Source organism: Strongylocentrotus purpuratus, unplaced genomic scaffold, assembly GCF_000002235.5.
Source record: "Strongylocentrotus purpuratus isolate Spur 01 unplaced genomic scaffold, Spur_5.0 spur5_scaffold_14, whole genome shotgun sequence".
NCBI lineage: Eukaryota > Metazoa > Echinodermata > Echinoidea > Camarodonta > Strongylocentrotidae > Strongylocentrotus > Strongylocentrotus purpuratus.
This window is the reverse complement of record NW_022145599.1, coordinates 8,132,453-8,150,022: the sequence shown is the minus strand read 5'-3', so window position 1 is coordinate 8,150,022 and position 17,570 is coordinate 8,132,453. Positions and strand designations below refer to the sequence as shown.

At 37.5% G+C, this 17,570-nt stretch overlaps 1 protein-coding gene across 1 annotated transcript in view; it reads left to right on the top strand.

Moving 5' to 3' along the window:
* The window catches only part of LOC574554 (casein kinase I), a 50,417-nt gene that overhangs the window by 6,444 nt on the left and 26,403 nt on the right, over positions 1-17,570 (top strand). Inside the window, 3 exon segments of the mRNA XM_774870.5 lie at positions 3,412-3,522; positions 14,611-14,729; positions 14,731-14,760. Coding sequence (XP_779963.1) covers positions 3,412-3,522; positions 14,611-14,729; positions 14,731-14,760 — 260 coding nt within the window.

Sequence of the window (17,570 nt, the reverse complement as noted above, 5' to 3'; positions counted from 1 at the left end):
AATACCCATATTAAATTGTATTTTTGAATTTATGTACATGTAAATTACACATGTACACATACAAATTTACTGGTATGAATACAGTATATCCTCCAAGAGTCTTTTACATTAAAATTGATTTTTAAATCTTACTGGTAAATATGAATTAAGTGGTTAAGTATGTGAAAGTTTCTATTCCTTAGATTACGTTATCTAAATAGAATGAAACAGTTATAATAATGAAATATGTAGAATTTATGACTTTAAAGAACTGAATATTTTGTGCATTATAGACAAATGAATTTTACTATCTCTTTCTTCATAGGATATTCATATTCATGTATTTTGTCAGTCTATCTGAAGCTTTTAAACTAGGCTTGAGTCGGTACGGTCGATCACACCGGGACCCGACCGTTGCCGTCGGGTCCCGGTTTCGTTTTTTGAGAACCGGCGCTCCGAAAAAAATAATGAAATATGTAAGAAATTGCAGTTTTGCACACCACTAAAATCAATCCACCCTAAAACTGGAGTATTTAATTGTTACCAATCGTATTCTAGCTCATCCAGAATCAATCCGAACTGCTGATATAAATATGGGTTGCAAAGCAGTTCGCCCCATGGGGTTGTTGTTGCCAGCTGCTAGCTAGCTACTGTACTGGCCAGGTCTCTCGGCAGAATTAATAAATCAGGTTACAAGAAACATTAATGTTTGAATAATAAAACGACTTTCTAAAAAGTACTTCTTTACAACATACCGATCGAATAATTTTTAAAAGACAAAATATATATTTTTTCTTTGATTTTGAACACCGCATGCTTCTTTTAAAAGCTGAAAATGACTTGGTAATCACAAGAAGTTTCGATACGGATAGCTGTTGCAATGCAAGTTCAGACTAGTCTCGGAAAAATGCGCAGTGCTCCTTGTTAGCTATAATGCGTGCCAGAACGAACCCAAACAAAGACGTGATCGTAACGAGAAAAAAATCATTAAAAACTACGAGAGCACAATTGGAAAGACAACTACTCAAAATTATCGTAAGCAGATACATAACTTGGAGGAAGAATACCATAGTTGTCCAAGAAAAGCCACATAAATAGTGATATTTAATGAGTTACTATAGGTACAATCATTATCGGAAGGGCCTGCTGCAATATATCTAAACGTGTTTAAATTGAACACGAGGCAAATACCGCCCTCTACGGTAAAAAGCAGTATAACAAAGGATTCGAGTATTTGCAGCAGGCCCCTTGCGATAAAAATGTACCCAGTTACTCCTCGATTATCACAATTTCTGTGGCATTTCTTGGGCGATTATTGAATTCTTTGTCCAAGTTATGTATCTGATTATGGTAATTTTGAGCAGTATATCTTTCCAATTGTGCTCTCGTAGTTTTTAATGATTTTTTTCTCGTTACGATCACGTCTTTGTTTGGGTTCGTTCTGGCACGCATTACAGATAACGAGGAGCACTGCGCATTTTTCCGAGACTAGTCTGAACTTGCCTTGCAACAGCTATTCGTATCGAAACTTTTTGGGATTACCAAGTAATTTTCAGCTTTTAAAAAAAAGCATGCGATGTTTAAAATAAGAGATAAATATTTATTTTTGTCTTTAAAATATTATATGATCGGTATATTGTACAGAAGAATTTTTTAGAAAGCCGTTTTATTATTCTAACATTCATATTTTTTGACCAGATTTATTCAACCTGCATAAATCAAAATGGCGGCTCGATTGTAGTCTTTATATTTTTGCTCGAGTTTTTTTACTTTTAGAGGCACGATAATGGCACTAAACATCGCCAATCATGGATGAATATAATGTCAAATGGAAGAATATACCAATCTGTGCCGAGGTATGCATGTGTTGATTTATTTGACTGATAAAAATGTCACTTTTAAGGGACATACTGATGATATGCGCTTTTTATAGAGGCAAGTGACAAATCCTGCGAGCTGATTTCGGGACACCGGGTCCCGACCGGTGCGAGGCCGTCGGGACCCGGTTTATGAAAATCCCGACATGACTCAGGCCTATTTTAAACGTAGAGGGCATTTCATCGGGACAGCCAAACAGTGCACCAATTAATGACACCACATTTGGCATTGGACATAATTTATGACTGCCAAGATTAAAAACATTCTGTCAATGATATTGGAAAAAAGAAGAAGAAAGGTTGGTCAAGACATTTTAACAGCTGCGCATTGAACATGCACACAAGTACATGTATAAGCACATTGTGCCTTTGCTGTACCCGCCGCGTACTGAACCAACCCCAAATTGCACTATAGTTTGGAAGCCAAGCCCAAGGCAAGCCAAGGCCTAGCCTTCTTTTTCATGTTGATAGCGGGTTAAGTGAAAAGAAAACTGATTACTTTTCCGGCTGGAGTGCGATCCGGACTGTCTCATTCCTGTAATAGATCAGCCATCAAAAATGATAATACATTCACATTTTGGCTTACAAGTACAGTTTATTTTCTCTCTCTCTCTCTCTCTCCCTCTCTCTCTCTGTCCTTATTCTTCCACTACTGGCCGTTTTTCTACACCCTCTCTTCATTATGTATTGCCCATTTACAATGCAACTACCGGGTACTTTAATTGTATTGTACTAATTTCTTGATCAATAAACTAGTCTCATCTCTCTCATTCTTCTCATTCTTCTTACTTTTCCAGTTGCTTCATCTTTCTGATGTTTATGAACACTTTTTAACATTAACGAGCCTTTACAAATTTTTTAATTATTGCTCTGTGAGGTCCAGTATGTTTTCAACACATGTGCAATTAGCTATTCGCATCATTAGCCCTATACATGTTTGTTTTCGTGGGCTCAGAGATATCATGTCTGCACAAGTGTGTTTTGCTTTTGAGGACTCCATTCTTAAAATAGACAATGGCTTGTGTAAACACCAGAATTTTAGATAACAAGTATTTCGCAACACATTCTTTCATCAACAAAAAGAAGCTAGTGAATATTATTTCATTTACAGAAACTGTTATAGCCCAAATTCCTCTCTTTTTAAAAATTTGTTTATTTTTTACTTTTAGTGATTCGTGTCATTTTGTACTAGTGATGCTTAATTTGGGATGGTGAAAAACAACATCTACCCTACCTTACAGTGTTTGAATTTTCTATTTATTAAAGATTTATTTGGACAGTTAAACTGTCCAAACACAGTTTGTCGATGTTTTGCTTTCGTAAACAGAAAATTAACAAAAATTGACACATTGTTTCTCGTTTGGCATGTTATGCTACGGTCTCAAAGGTTTGTACGAACGATAATTTTGTACGAATCTCCATTGTCTGAAAATCGTTCATACATCGCTTGTAGCAGTTCGTAATGGCATTTGTGACCGAGGCTTAACCCAAACAAAGTACACACATCTTTCACCTCACTAATGATTTTTTTCTTCTTCCTAATTTGTCTTTGCAGGTACGAATATTACAAACGGGGAGGAGGTCGCCATCAAATTAGAATGTTTAAAAACAAAACATCCGCAGCTCCACATAGAGAGCAAGTTCTACAAAATGATGCAAGGAGGAGGTAAGTTCAAGCAAGAAGAATATTTGATTTTCATTTACCTTATGTAGAGATGCAAGTAGCCACGACCCCACCCCAGTCTTTCCCAGGTGATTCGTGAATGTCATATATACATGTATATTATGCAGTAGTTTTTCTCAGTTTCATCAGCGCCTTTGATTAGGCAACTAGATATTAGCGCTCTACAAATTCCTGGATTGAATTGGAATGCACAACTTTCACCCTGAATCCTGACTTTTTGGATGCAATAAAATGAACTCGGTTTATGTAATAGGGTGCATTCATACCAAGGGGATGTCCTTAAACGATAGAAATTTCCTGTTTCTTGTAACAACAAACAAATGATGCTGATTCAACAATCTACTACCGGTAAGGTGTTGGTTGTGTTCTTTATGGTTTATTTGTTTGTTTTTATTTTTCCTCTAGATCTTTCCCTTTTTGCCTGTATCAATGCAGCCTCGTTGAATTTGTTCAATCGTCAGTTCATGTGCAATTTCAGACCGTTGAAGCGAAACAAATAGCCCCTGAAGTTAAACCACAACAGGACAAATAAACCTTCCTGTGATTCATGCCTACAGCAACTTTATTCCATAACAACAGAGCTATTGAATAGGAGCCGTTACAAAGTTCATATCATGAATACAAAAATGTTCAACCTCCATCCATCCATTGCCAAGCTGGCCCACTCACTTCCAATGTACTTGAAGTTTCAAGCATCAAAATGCTTCCAAGGTTGAGCTATTTGGATTGATCCCTGAAGCCATTCAGCTAAGTTTTAATGATAACACGGGCTCATACATTTATGCTGGAATTTAGCGTCTAACGAAAATAACAATTTAACAGTGCTGCATTCTGGCCCCCTACATTTTCCCTACATTTTCTTTGCTTGTACAAAGCTTTTGTGAGCAATGATGACTAACTCGTGGCAAAGGGGCAAAATGCATTGAGTCTGAATGGTATTGATGCACAGTAGTCTTGGGGTTCAGGCTATAGTGCTGAATTCAGAATTACAGAAAACACATGAGGACAAATTAAATAATGGACTATTTCTAATTGTCATGTACTTTATTGACATGAACAATCAAGTTTTTGAATTTGAGGTTTTACTTGCATTGTAATGAATGGAATGGTATACGAAGCACAACATCACTACATGAAGCATGGAGTAGTATCTACATGTATGCCCTTTATACTTTTTATGATTATTACTGAGATGTGAGAATTTGAATTTAAAGATAAATTTTAAATACCTCTCATTCTGTTTGATTGTGACAAGCACTCCTTGTGCAAATTGCCCAACATTTTATGTTGGACAGAATTGCTGGATTTGCTGAGACTACAAATAGCTGCTATGCTGTTTGGCCCCAGAGCATTGTTCGAAATGGGACTATATAGAATGAAATGAAAAACCTGTATAATATGCAAAGGTGTGTCTGTGGTTTTCTAGGATGCATATCAATTGTTATTTTTAGTAATATTGGCTTTGGTAAGCTTAATTCACACTGCCACAGTGTTTTGATCATACAGAACATGTACATGTATAATGCACTGAGATAGAGTGTCTGGTAAAGTAGAAAGCATGAGAATCGAAATGGAACCCCTCATGTTTTACATCATTTGGGTCTCATTCATTTGCTTGGCCCTGAAATTGCAGAGTTACACTTTGGTAAATTCATTTCAGAACAGAAAGTGGGCTAAGCTTACTTAGCTTAGCCCAGGACTAGACCCCCTTTAGCCCCACCTGTAGTCCGGGGCTAAGCAAAATTTTACCAGTGTGAAAAGCATATGAGTGGTCATGACATGTAAGGAAAGAGCCAGGATGAAGTCCTTAAAACAATAGTTTAGCATACAGGGAACCTACATACATGTAAATGGCTTGCAGTCCATAGATCCTAAGGACTTGATAATAGGGAAAATTCGACGAGGCGAGCTGAATGTCTATGGGCATGATGGTAATGTTTTGTTCTTGTCACTGGGTACTAGTGCATTGGCTTGGATTCAAACTGGAGACCTTCAGGTCTTTGGACCACTTCCCTATCCACAGAATAAGCCAAAAAAGATCTGGGCCCTGTTTCATAAAACTTGTTATCAATGACAAATGCTAAATTTCTATGACAAATTTGCTCTGAGCCAATCAAATGCCACGATTTCAGTAGCTTATAACAGTTATTGTAACTTGTCATTGATACAAAGTTTTATGAAACAGGGCCCAGATGAGCTTGGGAACAGTAGGGTCTTGAGAATCTTGTGTGTCATCACATAACTGTCACTAATATTTCACAAGTTTGACACACATCTAATAGAAGATATAGTTGTAGTGAGGTCCATGAGGTTATTCAAAGGTCATGTAAGGTCAATTTATATTGTTGCAGGTTTCACATTCCTTTGAAATCTTCTGAGATTTGGGCTTCACAGTTCTTTTACTAGCATTTCTTGCTTGGTTGCAACAATATTAGCCTTAACAGTTATACAGTTGTTGTCCAAGCTTGTAAGCAAATACCAACATTGTTTTGTAGAATCTGTTGTTGAAACGCAGGCTTACTTTTGCCACTATTTGTAATTGATAGGGGGGGGGGGGGGGGGGATTAATGAATATTTGGGGCTTTATTCATGTAAGTGTCTTTCAAGTTGAAAATAAGATCGGGTTACACCCTATTGCTATTTACAGTTTGTATGCAGTGATTGTGCTCAAGTGCCACACCCATCAGTATAATTCATCTTTTGTGAATAGCAACTCTGTACCTGTATAGGTTTTTGTGTGTTAAGTAAATCAACATTTCTATGTAAACAGAAAAGAATTGAGACTCAATAAGATCACAGAAGAGGCAAAGGGCTTAGAGCCTAAGAATTCCATTGATCCATGGAGGCATTATAATGTCTATTTCTTACATTGAGCACTCTACTCTAGTCCTATTTGTGTTTTGGTTTCTTTTGTGTAAGGTCAAAATATGTCCAGTGTTCTGATTTCCATTTTTGTGTACAAAGTATTACAATGAAATGTAGGTCGCATGCAGTGCAAGGGATAATAAACATTTGTTTTTTGGTTGATTCAGGCAGGCTTTATTATTGTGTTTAGTGTGTGCACCAATTTTTTTTTTTTTTTTTTTTTGCTTTCCTCTCTAAGTATTTGGTTGTTAGCAACCATTTCATGCAGTACGTGTATCTCAATGCAGTTGTTGACATGATTGACAAGCTATCATATAGGCCTACTGTATGTAATACCAGACTCAAGTACTGCACCGATACTTGTGCTGGTCATCTATATAACTGTAGGGGTTGGACTACTGTATTGTTTACAGTCAGAACTCTATGGCTTTCATGTATTGACTACATGTGCATGTAGACCTACACACAAACTCCTCTGTCACACCACCAAACCAACTCCAAACAACCTAATAATGAAAAAGTTGGCTCTTTGAGGTGATGCAGATTTTGTATCATGTGTAGTTGTGACTGGATATAAACAGTTAACTGATAGCGAGGCAATTTAAAAGAAACGGGGGCATAAAAAAATATGAAAATATGTTCTGCTTTAAAGTAAATTCATGACCCACATACACACATAGGTCATGATACAAAGGGGGGGGGGGGGCAACATCAGTCATTGTATAGAAGAGATCTTGTAGATTTGGTTGCTAGTGAGGTCTTGCCATTTTTATCATCACTTTAGTTGCAGAATTAAATCCATATAAATTGAATGTGAAGAGAAAAACTTTAATTGGAGGGGGGGGGGGGGGGAGGCCCCTCCAGGATCTTCCAGTCATATGCAACATTATCTTCAACATGTCAAATGTAGGAATAAGCCTGCCTTTAAAAAAGAATCCTCTGAATCTGGTCATTAGTGTAATGGTTTTTTACAGACCAATTCCTGGCTTATGAAGGCTTATGAAGTCAATCACTGGTCCGAAAGGGTATCAAGGGCACTTACGTAGCTTATCTGTTTAATGTTTTAAGGACTTCTAGCCTAGCATATTAAATCTTTTGCTTCCAAACACTGAATGCCTGTATGAAGTATGTATCATTCCAGAAGTTTGCTGTACAGATTCTGCTCGTTTTTTCTGCTAAGGCATCTGTAATGAATCCGCATTCAACTTTTTAAAGTGGGTAGATGTCCAGAGGAACAAATGCCATGTAAAACGCCACTTAAATGAAGATACCATGTCAATACCCTGCAATATAACCAGGGAAAATACTTGCATAAAAGTCACAGCAGTCAGAAGAGAAATATACCAGGACTGTAATTTACTGAGGTCAGTTGACCCTGTAGCTCTCACAAAAAGAACTAGTGCGTCTCTATAAAATTGTTTATGAAATATCTGATGTGATTGAAATCGCAGAATTGTGACGTACAGGAAGATATGGGAAGCAAATAGATTGGAGTGTTTATTCTGGCTTGTGCAATAGCAGCATGTAGTGTATTTCAGAGTGTGTTGATCAATGTGTCCCAGCAGGATACTAGCGCACTACAAGGGAAGATTTTATGGAAAAACAATGCTCTGACGTGTTTGGTTTCTGAAAATGTTCATGAAAACAGCAAGAAAATATAAGAGGGTTAGTGATGATAGCAGAAGTGTTTACAATTTTACATGTGATATAAGCCTTATGTTTCTCTACCCAGCCCTTCCCCATTGACCTCTTATAACAAAAAAGGGAAATCATAGGGAATTCATAATTGCTTTAGAAATAGATGTGCTCATTCTCTCTCTCTCTCTCTCTCTCTCTCTCTCTCTTTGTCTTCTCCGCTCTCCCCTTTTCTCTGTCTCTGTTTCTCCCTCTTCCCCTTCACTATCAATACCCCTTCATTCTACCCACCCCATGTTCTCCATCCTGCTCCATCACTCTAGTTCCTTCTATTTTTCCTTGAATTCTTTTCAATTTCACTCTAGCTGCTTTCTCTCTCTCTCTCTCTCTCTCTCTCTCTCTCTCTCTCGCCTGTACTCTTTCTTTGTGTTATCTGTGTTTTCCCCTTTCCATTATCTGTATATGTGTTCTTAACCTCATTTTGTGTTGTGTTGACGACCATTCTTCCTGTCTTTCCATCTCTCATGCACAAAGAAACCAACATAATAATAATAATAATAGCTAGTTTTTATATAGCGCTTTTCAGGTCCGAAGGCCCTCTCAAAGCGCTTTACAGAAATATTTATATTATTACCCCGCACACAATGTATACACATTCTCCACTCCCTGGGGAGCATTCCAGCCAGGCGTCATTTTTACAAGCGCACACTTGCACATGAGCATGTATCATTGAAGAGGGTCACTCACACACTCACGGAGTCATCATGGCACAGATGATGTCAGAGTTACTGTACAGTTAAACTCAAATAGATGATTGAACTTCAACTCGTAATCAATACCCAAGGCTCGTCATTTACTCTTGTACATGTATTTGTACAGTGTATGTGTCATACCTTGGTCATTCAAATTCATTTGAGATATCTTTTTTATTTTAAAGAAGCTTATTTTGGCTCGTGGCCACTTGGTTCTCCAAATATTAAAAAGATTCCCCAGAAAGGAGCCCCCATGAAGTTCTTTTAGAAAGGCATTGAAGTTTGACACACTATAGTATTGGCTACTTATCCTTGAAAATTGAGATTTATTGTAATTCCCCCATGAATGTAGGATAAGACAGTAATTTAGGTTCAGATGTTATTCAAAGCATTTCATACTTGGGGCTGGTTAGAGCCTGTACTGTACAGTACACATGTACAGTGCCGGAGTCAGATTATAGACCTTTGGTTCATAGTAGCACACGTTTAACCTATAGACGTAAATATGTGCAGTGTTTGCTGAATTGATGTTTTACTTTACTTCATTGCAAGTCATAAGTACACTTTGAAAGGACAGAGAATCGTGTCATTACAAGCTTGCTCATAACTTCTTTATCCTAACATGAAGGCTAACATTTTTCATGTGCTTCAAGTGATGACCTCGCCAAACGGGCATTAATTGAACCATCCACTGTACTTTCCATAAGGTAGAACCATGTTAAGACAGATGATAATGTTGATGATTACATACTAGTACAGTATGAAACCTGAAACAGTCACGTTCGTGATTAATTTTAACCGTAAGTGCACATTAAACTTGTTTCACTCTCCCAGGGTGGGGAGTTGTTGGACACATTAACAACATATTCTAGCTTTCATATCTGTAGAAAGAGCAGATTCATAGATCTCCTAGTGACAGTGTCACGTAGCTATTGCTCCTGTCAAAATCCAACAAAGTGAAGACATTATTATGCTCAGGCTTGGAAACATTCTGATGAACATTAATTAAATTCCATGCCGTGGCCAAGTTCTGCAAGCCTTGATTGATCTAGAAATACATTATAGGATTTCCCCTTGTTTCTCTCTTTAATTTTTTTTAAAACGAATAGAGTTAATCATCATGTGATGGCATAGCCTAGATGGGGTTCACTCTTTGACGATGCATGCCCTTTTCAATGATGACATTAGGAATGTCTTCTTAGATAATGGGCCATTATATCCATGAAAGTATTGAGGCGTCAGGGCCTACAATAGATGACATCTGACACAACATGGTCTTTAACTCAAAATGGTGTGTGAAATTGGAGGTATCAACTATCAACCCATAGGCCTGGGACATGGTTTTATGTTCTTGCAAAGAGTTATTTTGTGAATGAAACTTATATTGTGTGAATCACTGTTAGTAATAAAAATAAACTTACAAATAATGTGCTAGTCATGGACCTTTACTCAATAGTCAAACTTAGCTGACTCTTGCATAAATATAAATAAACTATGATGTTGCATTTGTGTAACGTGAATGGTCCTCGGTGAAGTCATGACAATCTCTCTCATCAATAGGATATCTGGTCCTGGTCTCCAGGAATGCATGCCACACAGGCATCTAGTATCCCTGGCATGCTGTTAACTATCCTTCATATAAGATCTTGTATGTTAACGCACTGATTGTGCTTACTCGCTCGCTCACTTCGACTCGCCGGCCGTGGCTTGCTTTGCTCTAGTGACTCATGCTGGTTTCCTTCATTTGCCAAATTAAAAACGGGCTCTGAGGCGCTCTCTCCGCCTCTCTCATCCCTCTCTCATCTCAAGCAGCCGGGTTCCTTGAATTCATTATTGGTGCGAGCAGTCTCTGTGTGTGTGTGTGAGTGAGATGCTAGGAGAAAAAACAAGGCCCCAAATCCTTTAGCAAGTTGGCTAATGCTTGTCTTGTAGGCTAAGGTTATTGCATGACCTGTGTACATGTATGTAAAGCAATGAATTAGGGGCCTCTAGGCTCTAGTCGGAGCATTGTGTTCAACTTCATACATAGTATACAATGCTTCCAAGAAATTATCCATTGCTATTGTACAGGGTGCTACAAGAATTTTTCACCACTTGCCCTGTCGGGCAAGTGGGTTTTCAATTTACTTGCCCAAACAATATTTCCACTTGCCCAAAACTTTAAAGCGAAAAAAGGACTCGAGGTTAAAGCATTTATTATCTCGTAATGATAAGTTAGTGTTTTAGATAGCAAATTAATGCACATACATGTACAGTGTAACTGTACTGAATAATAACCTAATATGTCAAAGAAAATGGTCAACAAAGGATGGTTGAAGGTTTAAAAAACGCATTTTATTGATTCTCCATAAATAATCAGATTCACATGAATCTCGGCAAGGTAGAATGGTTCAAGCAGGTTTAAGTTTTTAATATTCAGTCATGTAAAAAAGCATAATGACCCTGTTGTAAAAAATATGATACAACATGTCATTAATGGTAGCCACATGTACCATGGTGCAACATCACATGTGTGTCTGTGCAAGCCGCTGTCATTTGGAAACGTAGGCTAATTTTCAGCTGTTAATAATTTGGGTCAACTCTTCCATCAAGAAACGTCATGTAAATAATGGGTAATCAACTATTTTAAATAAAGTACGGACATTTTTATTTCATCATTCACTGCTATAAATATCATGCCAAAATTTGTAAATTCTTACTAAATAATAATATTGAAGATATTTTACGATAAATCTCGGATAAGTATGCGAAAACTAGACTAAACAACGTCGCTAAAACCATGAAAACAAAACAACAACGGCTTATATTCTGGGGGGTCTCGATATTATCAAAATGACTCGCTCGGTCGGATCTTGAGACCGCAGTAATAAATTGAAAACGAGACAAAAACATTCATCTGATTTATATGAGCAGCGAGTTTTAAATAATATGTTCACAATCATTAACAGTCATTATGAATAAATATCAAACATTTGACTTTTTGTACTTACTAGAAAATCCCTGTTGTTTATTCCATTCCGATTCGCACGTGTTCATTTCCCTAGAATAATGACGTCATATTTGGCGTGATTCAACCAATCGGCAATCAGAGAATAGCAAAGGCCTGTCGGTGCGGCCTGCAGAGCTAGAGAGAGAGAGAGCGCGAATAAGCTCGCAGCTGGTACGATCGCGCTAGCTGTCTCTAGCTAGCTCACGGCGGCCGTGCGTGGAGGCGGAGCGGCATTCATGGCTTGAAGTGTCACTGTTGCATATATGCGCGCTGAGCTAGCTGAGCTGGCTAGCTGTCTGTGAAGTTTTTTCGAAATCGGAACGATCGCTTTTTTGCTTCTGGATTTTGACGACGGGTAAGAAGTTGACGGGTGAATGGTAGAGTTCTTGGACACTAGGAAATTACTGTAAAAGTATCACTTGCCCGAATCGGGCAAGTGATAATTTGATTTACTTGCCCGACGGCTCAATTTGGTTGCCCCGGGACGTCGGGCAAGCGGGTTTGTCGCGCCCTGTTGTATGAAAAATTCCTCCCTTCTTTTCCTCAAGATGTCTGCCCCAAATTTATAAGTGCCAATGTGTTGTATCAAGTATTATTTAAAGGAGATTCGTGTGGGGGGGGGGGGGGGGAGGAGGCATTTCAATGCAAAAATATAAATGTTTGGGAGATATTTTTTTTCTTTTTTTACAATATGTTGAATGGAAGGCAACATCTTGAAATATGACAGAGACTTTCCATATTTTTTCCATTCTGTGTTCCATGGATGTGCATGTAGAACGTCACATCCTGGATCCTGTCAAAACATTACTTCCACGATCCTGTCAAAACATTACTTCCTCATTACAAAGAATCAAGTCTTTGTTTTTAATGGCAAAGGTGATTTTTAATAGAGCATGAAACGTATTATTCTCTGGAAAACAATATTAGTTGACAACCCTATCAGGGCTAGACGGATGTGAGAACAACAGTCAAATTATGCAGATCATTGCTTGATGTGGAGTAGCAATCCTGAGAGTATTTGCTCTGCGGACTGAGCAAATGTTTGACATTGCCATCCTAAATCAACCTGAGAAGTTGAAAGGTTAGAAGTCTAGTGGGCTGTTCCTCTTCCACAAATTTAGTGTAAATCGTGCTCATAACTCAAAGGTTACACGAGGCTACAAATGTACATGTGCCCATGTATAGATCCATGGTTGGATCGAGAGAAACATTGTTTGGCAGTGATGGGAGTTGGGATAACTTAGACTTGGCCAAGAGTTAATGAAAGATATATATTGGCTGTGTGGACAGTCCCTAATTATCTCGGGGTCAGACAGGAGTTCTGGGACAAGAGAGTAAATTGGAGATTAAATGAAGGCACTGGATGAATCACATGCTAATTGGGGTTACAGATTGGCAACCGGCAAATATAATTGATCACAGGCTCCTCTATCAAGCCAAAGAATCATTGGGAAGAGATGGAGAGAAATAAGAAAAACATGGAGATAGGGAGAGATTAGAAAAACATTATCATGTTTATCTTGATCTTTTGCTTCTTGCTTTGTAGCAATTACCAAATACAGGGCATCAATAAACATATGCATTTTATAAAATGCATATATTACTCTCCATATTCAGATAATGTTAGGATTAAAATCCTTAGCTTGGAAGGCAAATTTTTAATGATACCAAGCATCGATGAACGCATCTCTTCCACACAACTTGAATTTTCAATCTCCTACTGTGGCATGCATGGGGTATATTATATCTCCTCTGTATTGCAAACACCAATGCCGTACTCCATTTGAGGATGAACACGCTCCCAAGTGTAGTTGTGTCCTCAAGTAAATATAATGCCACTGACGTAGGATATGACGAAACAGAAGAGAGGGATTGGTGCTGTTGACTGGAACAGTGGAGTACAAACAGAGATTGATATTTCACATGTATTACACGCATTTATGCAAGGTTATTCTCATATTTGATTTTAAAGAAAACATGGTAGGGCTATCTAACAAAGGAATGGTTTTGTATGTATCTACATGTACATAGACTACATGTACAATGCACTTTACTGTACTCACCTTCCCTGCATACGTACATTACATCATTCATGTGGGCTTGGCACATTATAAATACGCTATATATAGACAGTTACATTAATTGGACACTTGAGACTCGAAATACATTGTACAGTATATTCTAGTATAGTGTGGATAATGTACAAGTACATGTACATGTGTCTACCATGAACCACCAGTAAATTGAGGTAATAAAAATCCTCCTCCTCCTCCTGCTCCAGACTGCCTGCACTGTACTGTAATTGAAACCCCACCTTTCTTCAAAAGTTCACCCTGAGTTCATTTCAGGCCACTCTAGCTCTACCAGTACTGAGATGATATGAAGGCGTCATGTGACCAAACAAAAATAATGAAAGGTTTCGTTGGGTGTTTTCTCTCACAAGAAAAGGGTTAAAGATGGATAAATGATAGAACCAATTTTCCATTTTTATTTTCTTTTTCCTTTTTGTTCTTTACTGGCACTCCCTTTCTATATGAGTGTTTTCCTTTATTATTATTACAGTTATACCCAATTGTTCCTGTTTATAATCTTGTCAGTTATTATTTGTTCCCATACAGACCAAAATTGAAAAAAACTTTATCGCAGAAATGGAATACTTGGTTATGAAATTTGCAATAATTAAAAAAAAAAAAATTGTTACCGGTATACAAATTTTGCTTTCATTGGCAAAATGGCATGTACTGTATAAGGATTTTTTATCTCTCATGCAGTAATTCTGGCTAATTTCTCATTATGTTTTCTCCTTTTTCTTTTCTCTTCTCTTTACAGTTGGTATTCCCACAGTGAAATGGTGCGGAGCAGAAGGAGACTACAACGTAATGGTTATGGAACTATTGGGGCCAAGTCTAGAGGATCTCTTCAATTTCTGCTCGAGGGAATTCTCACTAAAAAACAGTGCTACTATTGGCTGATCAATTGGTAAGGGATATCAGATGAGTGCAACCTTAACAAGGTTTCAATTTTTGGGGTCATCGTTTCTAATTTACATTTGGTAGAATAGAGTGCATATAATATGCCATAGATTCCTATTGCTGGGCATCCAAGCAAAATTGATGTACTTATTTTGTTCTGTCTTAAATTTTTAGAATCTTTATGAGGGTGCAAATGATGCCATGGCATAGAGTTTATAAATAGGTAATCTGTCGCTTAGAGTTTGCTGTGTAATGTGCATGTTTATATTTCAAAATTTAAAAAAGAAAAGGATTTTAATCAATGTTCATCTGACAGAAATATTTTTATCTGGATACACACCCTCCTGTAACACTTTATTTAGATGACATCACACCAACGATAAAAATAACACATTTGCCCAGAATAACAATATGATTTTTAAGCTTCTTGGAGAAAAAATTTGCATCACTGCTCCTCGTAAATTGAAACCAGGGCACGCCCTTTTGTGATGTGATTCTATTCAGGAGGATGACGACTGCTATCTCACTTTCCATTCATATTCACTAGAGTGAGATGATCCATTGTTAATGTTTCACTTACATGCAACGGCTATCTCACTTTTCTTGCCATACTTCGACACACTCTCTCATAGCGATCTCCCTTTTCTTGCCATACTTCGACACACTCTCTCATAGCGATCTCCCTTTTCTTGCTATACCTCGACACACTTTCTCATAGCTATTTATAGGATGGACTAATATACATGTAGGGCACAATGAGCATCATCTTGTGACCACATACATGTAGTGGGTGTTTACATGTAGGTGTGGTGTAAAGAGCAATGGTGACAAAATTATCTTCCCTGGATGGGAATCAGTTTCATGCTGCATGATTTTTAATAATAATAATATTCTGTTCTTGTATAGCGCATATCACATTATAATGTCCCTATGCGCTTCCAAAGAGCTTTTGGAAATTATTACACTAGCTTTAGCAACTCATTAAGACTCTGTATAATTTTAACTCTCTTTACATGAGGCAACAGTACAGGTTTACAAAGATACTGAATAGATTACTTACTTTTCATTCTTCATCTGATCATATTCTTTAATTGTTATTGCTTTGATAACACAACCAGCCTTGGTTAATCGTGTAATATTTACCACCTTTGAAAATACTTCACTTCATACTGCATATTTCAATTAATTAAATAAATGTTTTTTTTGGGTTTGGAAGGATTTACACTGAAACACAATAAGGTGTGAAGAAAATGCTGTATGTGAAAAATAAGCATATGGTAGAATAATTCCAATCAGCTACATTTACTGTGGTTAGAATAATTTTATGATTTTATCATGTACATTGATATACAAAAATCAATATCTTGACGTTTTCCATTAATTTTCCAGCATTGAAGCATGCTTGATTTCTAAAGAGGATTTTTGTGTGTGTGTTTGGATATGTAACGAGAGAATTCCCATTGACTCAAATTACATCAACATTAGAACTTGATCAGTCTCTCTCAATAAAACCATGTATGTGCAACTGCTGCATAGCCCCCAGTTTTATTTTCTATTACCCTCTTTGTCTTGTCTGCTTGTAGTCTTAGCGCGCAGACTCTGGAAAGAGTAGTACTGGTTTATGATTTAAAATTTAAACCTTTCATGAAAAACAGTAGACTTGGTATAAATGCAGAGATAACCTAGCAATCTTATTTATTTATTTATTTATTTTCATTTTCCATATTTGACAAATACCTCGTTGAGAATTAGCTTGAGCCTTCGACTGACCCTTAAAATACTTATGATCCAGCTCGGGGCGGGGGGGGGGGGGGGGGGGGGGGGGGAACTATGCATTTGGGGGAAAATTTCCTTGGAAATTATGAGAAAATTGCTTGATTATTTGAAGAAAAAAATACAAGATACTTGCTGTCTGGAGAGTGGAGAATGTTAGCCTATTACATTTGTGTTTTGGAATGAAAGGCATTAGGAATGGCGTTTGCAGTTTAAGTTTATACAAAGCAAAATAGTTGGTACTGATTTGGTATAGTGGAGTATTTGTGCTTTTTATAGCGGCTGGATCCAAAAAGATCATATTTATAATCGCTCCGGATTTTTAACAATTTCTGCTTTGAATCATTGACCACAGTGGCTGACCATATGGTATACATGTAACCACAGAAAATAAGGCTAGTAAACATTATTTGTAAGGTTTCCCTCTGATAAATGTATGTTTTGCATTGAAGGTTCCTCAACTGCCCATGCAATCAAAGATTCTGATTTTATGTTGGACAGAATAAGCGCTGCAGTGACATGGAGTAACATGGGGTAACATGGAGTAACATGGGGAGTAACATGGAGTAACTTTTAAGGGGTTAAAACTTGACGACTAGGTACTACATTTGCCCAGCAGAATCCTGTAAAAGGTCTTTTGTGTAGTGTAAACAAGAGCTGTGGGACCATTGTAACAGCTACATACCTTTCTTGAACAGGCAGCCCACACTTTCTCCCTCTTTATGCCTTTGTCATGCAAAGCAGGTTCGAAGGAACAGGGCAGTGCCTTGTGTTATATGTACATGGCCAGTGTTTGAGGACAAGTGTTGGTTTTTTGCGCTATCATTGTTTTGAGGAGGTGTCCATCTTAGCAACCATCAGGTCACCTACATGTACATGATTGAAAACAGACAATATACTGTTGCCATGTCCATCATTTGAACAAAACTGCTGCTGTTGAAAATTGTATTTTTAATGAAGATGGATGTGTTTGTTCTTAGTGATTATTCTAATAGAGAATTGTTCCTATTGATATTCAAGGCCTACACATCAAGCTTATATCAA